Here is an 11,207-nt window from a genome sequence, read left to right as displayed (position 1 = left end):
CCTCCTCTCTCTCTCTCTCTCTCTATGTATGTATGTATGTATGTATGAATTGGTTTTCTTTGTCTCAATCAACAACTGTACAATGGCTTCCGAGCATTGTTAATAGGAGCATAAAGCAGAGAATACTGAAAACTTGGTAATAAAAATTGAAACCAGTACATTGCACATGAACAAGTAATTCGATATCACAGGGGTGACAGTAAGGTTTTACCAGCCAACTGTCATCACAAAATTGCTAAAGGAAAACAATCTCTTAGTCAATAGCGTCCTTCAAATCTGCATGCATGGGGAAAGAAAAATAGTATTTTGTCAAACAGAGTTGATATCAAAGCCATGAACACGAATAGATTTATGCTGTTTTCTAATAAGAACTTGGCATCCCTGCTTTATCTTCTTAATTGATTCTGCTGGTGTGACTGTATTTTCTTCACTATCTTGACTGTTTCATGTTGTGATGTTCAATTTCCAGCTATTGCATGCGGGTTCATCATTCCTTGCTATTTAAGGATTGGGGCCAATGGGTTTGCGAGTCATGTTTACCAAGCAATGTATTAGTCACACCACCATCATCAAGCCATTCTTTGAGTAATAGCATTTCCAGTAAACTAATTTATTCGACAATAATTAGAGTGATTGTTTTGTTAAAATAGAAAAAAGAAAAGGAATGAAACAAACCATAAGTACATTTTAATTATGTACATGCATCTTGATCAAGGTTCCCATGGAGATAAAGATCCCGCACTGGCTGATAACTCTGAACAAAACTATAGAGATGATGAAGAAAGAGAACTACTGATGGATATATTCCGTGGTGTTCAGTATCATTCATATCTTCCAGGTCCCCAAGTTACTTGGAAGTGAGTAGCATTCGCTTTAGAATGTTACATATTGTAAATTCATGTCTGATCGTTCCTTGACTTGTCTTAATTTGCTTTTGTAATCTTTGTTCTAAAAGATGTGTATTGCCTATATGAAATGAGCTCTCAAAACATGTCACTGGTGTTTCTTTCTTTAGGGGAGGCTTTACCATTCTTGACGCAGATCAATTCATTGATGGGTTCCAGGCATATCCTCCCCTAAGGGCTCTTCATAGAACCTATCAAGTTTCACGAAAAATGCCTCCTGTTCTTCAGGCTAATTTGCTTCCCCGATTGGAGCTTTGGCTTGATCTCTTCCAAGATGAATGCCTTTGTGATCCCAAAGACGTTGCACTATACTTTTTCCCTGATGATAACAGTGCCAGGTCGGTTTTGGCTTCTAATTGTACAGACCATATCTGAAACATATTTGTATAAACATGTTATCTGAACATGCATATTACCTCTGGCGCGGCTGATTTTTAGATCAAGAGAGAGCCAAGATTGGCTCTTTGAAGCCATGGATACCCAAAACTCAGTGTTGAGAGTTTGCTTTGGTGGTGTGGAGGCCATGGATGTCGTGGAGTTGTTGATATTTACATCTAAGCATCTACACTTGGACTCATCAGGTAAGCATTATCCTTATAGACGTCCTCTTCTCTTAAACTGATCTCAGCGTTTATATGACTATCTAGAATTTATTTGCAATTGTTACACAATTTCTCTTTTGTTATAGATTAGATTCATTGCCTTATCTACCATCAACATAGTTATTAGTTAGTTTACGTCAAAATTGGCAAGAAAAATCAATAGAGTTCTAAGGAAACCAGGCCGAAGTTATAAATTGTTGTTTCTGGGGTAATAGTCTAATAGAGGAAAAAGCAAACACAAACACATTTTTCTCTTGCTTTCCTTGATGTTCTGGTTGCCAAGTGATGTTGGTGCCTTATTGAGTAGTTCTAATGCATTTACTTGCATGCACAGTAGTACAGCAAAGCTTGATCTCATAATCACCCGAAATTCTGCTGCTTGCAGAGACTGAAAATTTTAAGCTAGGAGACTTCTTATGGGGAATATTTCGTGATAAAGATGATCGTCAAGCAGACATGGAAGACACTGGGAGTTGTACCGTGGATGAAGTAGACATGGTAGGTGGAAAGATGGTGGGAATGGCCGATGTAGTAGTTTCAAAAGATTGAACTCGGAAGAGCTGAAGATATTTATGTGGATCATCAGGAATTAGTTTTCCAAGTGTTACATTCCATTTCTTGGATAAGAACCTTCTCATGCTGTTAGTTGGACATTTGATGTTCATCTTCTCATGTGTCTTGCTAGTCAAGTAACTGAAAGATGAGGATGAAGCCCTCCTTGATACAGAGAACAAAAGACTCCAACCAGTGCTGGTTGAACTGTAGACCACGCATGGAAATAACAACACCCTGATCCTTGTAGGTAGCTAGAATGTTGAAACCTGATGTACGTACTGCTCAAACTTTGATTTTCATTTACCAACGGGTGAAATAGCTAGGGGCTTGAGAATGAATATGTTTGTCATCTCCTTTGTTTCATAGTGTGGTATTGAGAAAGTAACATATCTAGCCACATAATATGGACCTCAGACGAAGAACTCACATATTCATTTTTCATTAACAAAAGTCAGTGTAGAGATATCATGAATACTTACAAGAGTCTCCTCTGACCATACATAATCATATCCGCCAATCCTAAAAATGTATGCTAGACGATGTGTAACACCATTTGCTTATCTATAGGCATGTCGTACCTGAATAGATTGGAAAGCAGACATATAAGCCTTGCAATCCTCTGGAACACGATCACTCTTTGAACTGTCAACCTCATCGATCTGTAGGGAAGCATCTAAAAGAACATAGTCACTTTCAATGTCAATGTCACTTTTTGTCGCGCCCACAAGTCGTCATCACATGCGCGTTGGTCAGTCGTTGCAGTTGGTTCGTGTGCGAAACGCATCTTCCAAGCGCGTGGGTCGGTGGAGGCCTTGTTGCTGATGCAAGCCGCGAGCGTAGGCCTGGGCTGAGGTGGATCAATCTCCCCTAGGTCACTCTTCTCCTCTCATTTGGGTTGGATCTCTCCCTAACAAAGTAAGTTGGGCCAGAAAATGAGATAACCTATTTCATGGGTGGATTGGTGGCTTTTTGGTCTGGGTTAGATTGCCTATTTGACTTCTAACTTGAGTTGATTTTTTGTGCATAGGTGGACATGCTCTTAGTGGATATCAAGGGATAGACCCTCTTGACACGCTTCAACCTCCATATTTGAAACGGAGTGAGCCTGTAAGAACGGCTTAGCTAATGCTGCGACTCCCAAACCTTCATCGTTTCACACTACCACCCCAATCCCTCCACTACCATCCTCACCGTAAAATCCCCCATCAATGTTAATTTCAGCCGACACGTGGTGGGCGTTCCCATTTGTTATGTACAAGAATTTGTTTTATTGCACAGTTGCACCTAATATATATGATAAGATGTAATTTTTTTTATTCATGAATCTAATTTAACACGCATCAATTGACTTTCTCATTGAAAAGAAAAAATAAACCCAACAAATTCAACGATTTTTTTGCGAATTTGTAACGAAATTTGCTATCTTGCCCTTACCATACACAAAATATGTAAATTTTTTCATTCATGAATCTAAGTTAATACGCAACCAATTGACTTTCAAATGGAAAAGGTAAAGGAAACCCAACGGATTCACCATTTTTTCCCTCTCTTTTTTTTGTGTGTATCAAACATCCGTGAATCTAAGTTTGCACTTGCTGAAAATAACAAAGAGTAATAAATTTCGGCCTGCAACATTGAGCTATAAAATGGAGGAAGATATACTTTTTCTTTCTACTTGGGAATTTGCTTTCTTTTCTTTTGTTCTTTCTCGGTGAAACTGATACAAACCACAGAGAGAAGCATCTAGTTAGGCCTAGGATAACCATATTTAAAAGACTAAAACTATTGAAACTCCGGAGGTGGAGACCTCAAGTCCAAGTGTGACTTCCAGGCTAGAGAGTGAGTATCCCATTATCGTCAAGCTATCTACAGTGAATTTTGCCTGGCAGCATATCTTTTTGAACTGCTATGTTTTTCATATTAAAAGATTGTAAATTTGTAATGACCTATGATATAGGTTGGTGACTAGTGAGGGAAATTATAATTCTTTTTCATATTAAAAGATTGTAAATTTGTAATGACCTATGATATAGGTTGGTGACTAGTGAGGGAAATTATAATTCTTTTCTTTTTCTCTTTGCAAGCTTAGCACTTTGCTTAGTTGCTGCTAGAAACTTTCTGGATGCAGGTTTGCTGTCTTTCCATTTCAGGTAAATAGCTTCTCCTAGAAGTAGTGCATTTTTATTTTCTCAATTTTTTTGTCATTTAGGCCCACAAATATTTGTCGAGAAATTATAAAAAATGACCATATTTTAGTGCTCAAGATGATTTTTGACCATGGTTTCTTAAACCGTTGAAAAATGATCATTTCATGTGGTCATTTTTAACGGTTTAAGAAACATGGTCAAAAATCATCTTGAGCACTAAAATATGGTCATTTTTGATAATTTCTCATATTTGTCACATTAACCAATGATATTTATGGACCACAGGATCATGAACCCCTTCATTAACCAAGCTGTGATCTCCACTGAAGGTAGAAGATCATTTACATGCATCTAGTTAATCAAGTTCATAGCTGTTAACTACATTATTAAAACCATTTCTCTGATTTGACAGAAACCATATATATAGTCAAATAATTTTCTCTTCAAAATTTTATAGTACTCCGGACTATTAAACCAACCGTTAGATTTAAGGTGTGTCCCACTTTTTAAGTAATCTAACGACTCTAGATTTCAAAGTTTCAATACTTCGAAGCGCTACATGTTACGCACAAATATTTTCTCCAAAAACCACCTGAAACGAAACAAACAAAACAGTCCCCTCACTGAAATTGGGCACTCCATTCCAACCAGAGAGCCCCTTAATCGGCCATAATGTCCTAGAGAGCAAAACCAACACACCCCCATTTTCCTCCACTAACCAAAACCAGTCCCCATTTTCATACTTTGTTTGATCAAAGCTCTGTTTTTTCTGAGACCTTGTTCATTGTTTTGGTCGTTGGTAGCAGTTGAGTGAGTCACTGAGTGGTGACTCGACCACTAACTCCGCCCACTAGCTTCAGCAAAAGGGGACCAACTCACCAAAGATCAAAGCTTTGGAGCTAAGAAGCTCGAAATTACTGAGACCCACATGGTAAAAATCCTAAAGTTTCAATCTTTAACCCTATCCATTTTGTAATGTATGTTCTTATTTTCTTCTGTTTTCAAGAACGATAGCGTATTCTGCAACAAAATGGTTGTTCTTGATCGTTTGTGCAATTTTTGTCAATATTTACTGTTAAATCCTGATTCTTTTACTGTTAGATAGTTTTGTGGTAAATTTTGTGTTTTGATCTGATTTACGTTGTGTGTTCAACTGTTCATATAGAATCGGTAAGTTTGTTATCTTTTTTATGTAAATGGTGCATCGGAGTAAGTTTCATTTTGTTTATTTATTACTACATTGATTTTATTATAACAAGAATTACTACAGGAGAGAAGCTAGGTGATCCTGTGCCTCTGTTTCTCTCGAGAAAGTTTCAATTTTGTTTTCACTGCCCTTTATTTATTTGTTTAATTCTTTTTGTTTTTAAGTGAATAGATGATAATGATAGTAATCTGATGATTATGTTGCTTGAACACCTATTGCAATATAAATTTAAACGAATTTAAAGAGCCATTGTTCTTCTGTAATTTGAGATTTATGCTTTTCACTAGTGAGTGGCTCTGGCACTAACAGAAGGTCCAGAAGTGTTAATTTGGAGGAATTAGTAAGTTCCTCAGGGTTTGTAATTGTAAGTTTCTGAGTTTGCAGAATATGAAGTTGTCACTGTGCAAATAGTAAATCTTGTAACTTTTAGAATATTAGTCTGACTTGAAGATCAAGTTGATCAACCAAGGTCAAAGAAAGTAAAGGTGGTGTCCCTTGTGTAGTTGTATTATTTTCTGCTCAATATGGTGTGAGCAAGATAATTTAAGCTTTTTGTGCTTTTTACAATCGAGGTGTTTGGGACAAACCTTTACATTGAATTTAGTGGAGTTTCTAATCAGCATATTGTTAAGATTCAAAGTTCAAACAAGCAAGGGATTGTTACATGCTATTAGTAAGCATGAGAAAATATGATATATGCTTGATGGCTTGGTTATACACACTTTCAAGTTTGAACTTTGAACTGATGTGGAATTTTGGTATATATGAAGAAATGAAATAATATAAAAAAGATTTATCATATTTAGATGGCTCTTGTGAAAATGGTGGAAAGTTCATGTGTAATTGGCTGAATATCAATGCATGCATACTGTTCTTTTCAGGAAATATGCTGTATATCCATGGTCTCTTCTTATTCTTTTTATCCTTTTTTTGTGTATCTCTTCAACTTTTCAGGACAGACCCTGTGATATATGCGGTGGATATACTGATCAAGGTATTGCTTTAGAAGCGATTATAACTTGCTCTAAATGCAGACTAGCTCGTGAACATCTGTATGACTCTCTCTCTCTCTCNNTCTNTACTACACTCTCTCGTACTCTACTTCTCGTTACTCTTACGTTCTTACGTTTACCTTTACGTTACGTTACGTTAACGTTACGTTTACGTTTACCGTTACGTTAACGTTACGTTACGTTACGTTTACGTTAAGTTACGTTAGTTAACGTTACTACTTTACGTACGTCGTTACGTTCTTTCGTTATTTAACGTTCTTTTCTTTTCGTTTTAGTTCGTTNTCTACTTCTACTTACTAGACGTACGACCTGTATATATGTGAGGTGTAGTATACTAGTATACGTAAGTAGTTAGTAGTTAGTAGTAGTAACTTTATACTTACTACTTACTTAATAGACTACGTACGTACGTCGTACGTACGTACTATCGTATATCTCTCTCTCTCTCTCTCTCTCTCTCTCTCTCTCTCTCCATGCATTTTCCGGTTAACATATTTCTTAGTTGCTCATTTTGTGAAAGGTTTATGGATGTGAACAAGTAGTTTTTATATCAGAATCATAATTTGCAACTACCATCAGTTAGCAGCTAAGAGAAAACCATTTCTTAAGCAACAGCAGCTTCCAATCAGCATGGATTGAGAAAACTAGTGTTCCACTCAGTTGAAACCTAAGCCCACAAAGTTTACTAATGAATCATAACTAAACTTTCCCAACAACAAACCATTCTAAAAAGGGTTTCTGCTAAACAGACTCACTCTAAATTTTTATGTGCATCTTCGTGCGTTCCTCATGTGTATGGTATTTTAAAACCACAATTTTGATGGTCTGATGTCTTGTCCTTGAACACTTTTGTTGCTGAAGTACTTTCAAAAATACATTTTAGACATATGGGGAAAGGAGAGGGAAAACAAGGAAGATGGAGGCTCAATTTCATAATTTCATTTTATTGCATTTCCCCATGAGTAATACATTCATCTTTCTTTCCCTAAGATCCTTTTTTCATCTTGATAATGCATGTCACTATAATTTTTTTCAGCTGGCTGTAACTGTATTCTCTGCAGTATATATCTTGACTTTTGCATGTTGTAATGTGATCTCTTATTTTCCAGTTATTGCATGCGGGATAATCTTTCCTATCAGAATTGGGATAAATGGGTTTGTGAATCATGCACTAAGGAAGACGGGAAGCTTTCTTCGAAACCTAGTACTAAGGGAGACCCATTACCATCATCCTCTAATATAGCCCACTATGATGGTAGGCATTTAGCAAGCCCCAGCAAAAGACACAATAGTTCAGGGTGGCAAGCTCACTCTAGCAGGCAAAAGGCTGTTACGAGTGGAAAAGTGAGGTTCATTACCAATGAAGAAGTCCAACAGCTACATAGGACAAAATCAACCTCACCCGTAAAGTCTTCAGCGGTGTTCAAAACTTCTGTTCCAAAGTCCCCCTTATCCAGGGTTAACGCACCTTCAGATGTGACACGGCCTAAACGTGGCAGGCCCCCTAAGAAGCAGAACATCTCCATCTCAGAAAAGGGCAGTCCCTTCTCCATTGCACGAAGTGTAGGACCTCCTAGACGTGGCAGGCCCCCCAAGATGCTCAGCATCTCCAAGATTAATCAGCAAGCATCTCAAATTAGAGAACATTCACAAGGTGATATATCGTAATCTTGCTATAGTAATTTGTATCTCATGAATGGATAGAGATGGAAGTGTTATAGCACTGATGTATCTCCATTTCAGAAAAGTGGTCTCCTGGAACACACACAAAAGGGCACAGTATTGAGGTACAACCAAAGATTGCATCAGTACTTTCTCGGGGAGCTGAATCTTCTAGTAGGAAGATAGTCAAGGAACAGAACAAACTATCATGCGCACCATCATCATCAAGGGATTCATCACTAAATACGAGTTCAGGTAAAACATAATCTCCAGTCATTTCTACATTCAACTGGCTTGGATCTAGTTTGTATTATTAAAGAAGTAAAACAGATCTTCAACTGTTTCTTATTACGATTTTTTTGATATGAAAGAGCACTTTAAGTTTGATTGGGAGTCAATGATGAAATCAAAAAGTGGAGTGTATGTGTTGGCATTTAGTTCTTTCTAAGCAATAATATCCTGTCATAACATTGAAATTTTACCTCAGTTGTCAGTTTGGTTGGTAATTAGTTGCCTTACTAAATATTGAGCTGCATTGCTTTAGGTGGTGAGGCATCTGCTGCTGAACATAAGCTTTCAGATGATGAAGAAAGAGACCTTCTCAATATACTTTCTAGTCTCCATCTGTATCACTCCTATCTTCCTGCTCTGCATGCTACTTGGAAGTAAATAACTTCTCCATTTTAAAATATTACTTTATATATTGTCTCTTCATGATCTTGAAAGCTCATATGCTGATCTGAATACCAAAGTTATTAGTTGATAAAACAGAAGTTGCTTAAACAGTATGATTTTTATTTTAAAGTAACTTAATATTCTAGTGGTGTAACTTTTGTATTCAAAGTTGTAAACACACTACTTTGTCCGGGGACTCTTTGCTGCTGTGTCACATATATATAGACATCTTCTACAGTTTCGTTAAACTTCATTGTCAAGCTGTATAATGTGTGTGATATCTGATATATGGTTGTCACGTTTGTTATCCACCCTCACCGTTGCTAGCTGGTAGTATTTTATGTGTTGAAGCATACCGATTGGAAGAATGATCCTGATACCATTTTGAGGTCCTTAAGGTGTATATGTTGTTTCATGATGTGATATTAAGTGCTTTCAAAAGCTTAACTTACGTATCTTTCTTTAGGGGAGGCTTCGTGATCTATGATGCAGATAAACCTGCTCAATTCATTGGTGGGCTCCAGGCACAACTTCCCAGTAAGGTTCATCGTAAAGTATTTGACTTTTCACAAAAAATGCCTTCTGTTCTTAAAGCTACTTTGCTTCCTCGATTGCATCTTTGGGATGATCCGTTCCACAATGAATGTCCTGCACTTGAAGATGTTGCACTATACCTTTTCCCTGATGATAACATTACCAGGTCTGTTTTGGCTTCCATTGCATGGTTATATATGGAATGTGTTCTACAGAACCGTCTTCTCTGAACATACTTTTTCTTATGCTGATCTGTAGCTCAAGAGAGACATATGCTTCGCTTTTTGAGGTCATGCATGCAACAAATTCAGTCATGAGAATTTACTTTGATGGAGTAGAGGCCATGGAGTTGCTTATATATACATCTAAACAGCTGCGTTTAGACTTGCTGGGTAAGCTTTTTCTTGTAGAGAAATTGTAATTTTAATTAAATTTTTACTGAAAGTCTCACAGGGTGTCAACATATTTGTTCATAAGTTCTTGCAAATTTTTTGTCTTTGGTAGTGTGCTTTCTTTGTGCTTGTTATCTCACTGGCTAAATATAATGGCCTGTGTTTTGCAGACACTGTTACATGTCCAAAGACCCAAAATTTCTTGTGGGGGATCTTTCGTCCTAAAGGTGATGGTCAAGCTGACATGGATGATAGCGCAACTACTGCGGATATGGAAGTTGACATGGTTGGTGGAAAGATGGTGGGAAGTATTGATGTGGTTGTTCCGAAAGATCAGCAGCCTATAATGACTTCGAAAGATATGGAAGTTGACATGGTTGGGGGAAAGATGGTGGGAAGTGTTGATGTAGTTGCTCTGAAAGATTCATCCACCAACAGCAAAATGTCTCAGCAGCCTATAATGGCTTTGAAAGATACATCCACTCCTAGCCCTAGCAGGATGTCTCTGCAGCCTATAATGCAGCAGCCTACAATGACTCCGGTGCAGCAACTTTTGCGTATTACCAAGGCGGAGTATTCTGATTACCAAGACAAAGTCAGGGCTTTAGATACTGCTATTAAACAAATTTTAGGAGTTAAATCAGAAGAGCTGAAGGACTCGGATACGTCTGCATCATCAGGTACTGTATACGTTGTGAACTGTTATAGTCTCTTTCTTAAAATAGGAACTTCCTCATATGGTCTATCGTTGCAACATTTTATCAGCAATGACGACCACACCTGCACTGCAGCAAGTGAAGTTGGAAAAAGAAGAGGATGAAATGGTAGGCGCGTCTTCAACTATCAATCATGGACATAGCCAGAGTTAGAATCCTTCTGCACAAGAGATGGATAACCACAGAAGAATATAGTTAGCTAGAAAGGAATTACAGGGACACTACTACCACCACATCAATAGTACACACAATTTTCCGCGGAGAACGCACCTGTTCTGTTCACCATTTCAAGAGTTAGAGTCAGATGTTTAGTAGTCTGCTATAGTTGACAAATAGTACAGTTTACAGGTCACTGAAATGATATTAGTTGTTGTCACTCATGTTGTCTATGGATTTCTTTTGTTGGCTCAAAATACTTGCCTCCATCTACTATTTCTAGCCTCCTCTGCATCTTTTCTTTGTACTTGCCTTTAATATTTGAATTATTTGATAGTGAATTAGTTTAACGATCTTTAGAGAAAAAAAAATGAAAAAGACTCAACATTTTGGTCAAGGTTGGGTCGTTTCCGATGATAGTACATTTAACTATGAAGTGTGTCTTTTTTTCCGACATATGATTAGATCAAAATCCGATCATTTGTTGTATTGGACATTGGTAGAAGAAACCTGAAGAAGTTTATAAGTTAAGAACTCATTTCAAACTTAATTCTTTTATCAAAAGTAAAAGAGAAAGAGAAAGAGAAAGAGCAAGGGAAAAAAGTAAAAAAGCAACCAAAGTACAAATAAAAAGAGTAAAAAA

At 37.2% G+C, this 11,207-nt stretch overlaps 1 protein-coding gene across 1 annotated transcript; it reads left to right on the top strand.

The window, feature by feature from the left end:
* The first annotated feature begins 1,032 nt into the window (after positions 1-1,032).
* LOC101313607 lies at positions 1,033-2,410 on the top strand. Its single transcript, XM_004299256.1, has 3 exons — positions 1,033-1,243; positions 1,344-1,486; positions 1,893-2,410. The coding sequence occupies exons 1-3, from the start codon at positions 1,116-1,118 to the stop codon at positions 2,054-2,056; spliced, it is 435 nt and encodes a 144-aa protein (XP_004299304.1). The 5' UTR covers positions 1,033-1,115; the 3' UTR covers positions 2,057-2,410.
* The last annotated feature ends 8,797 nt before the right edge of the window (positions 2,411-11,207 follow it).

This window comes from Fragaria vesca, linkage group LG5 (assembly GCF_000184155.1).
Source record: "Fragaria vesca subsp. vesca linkage group LG5, FraVesHawaii_1.0, whole genome shotgun sequence".
Classification (NCBI taxonomy): domain Eukaryota; kingdom Viridiplantae; phylum Streptophyta; class Magnoliopsida; order Rosales; family Rosaceae; genus Fragaria; species Fragaria vesca.
Note: the sequence above shows the minus strand (reverse complement) of the source record. Positions and strands in the feature narration are given on the sequence as shown.

Bases quoted from the DNA above. Each gene is read 5' to 3' on its own strand.
- LOC101313607 (XM_004299256.1), top strand. From the start codon at position 1,116: ATGCCTCCTGTTCTTCAGGCTAATTTGCTTCCCCGATTGGAGCTTTGG. The intron at 1,244-1,343 runs GTCGGTTTTGGC...GCTGATTTTTAG, and splicing joins CCTGATGATAACAGTGCCAG to ATCAAGAGAGAGCCAAGATT. The intron at 1,487-1,892 runs GTAAGCATTATC...TGCTGCTTGCAG, and splicing joins TCTACACTTGGACTCATCAG to AGACTGAAAATTTTAAGCTA.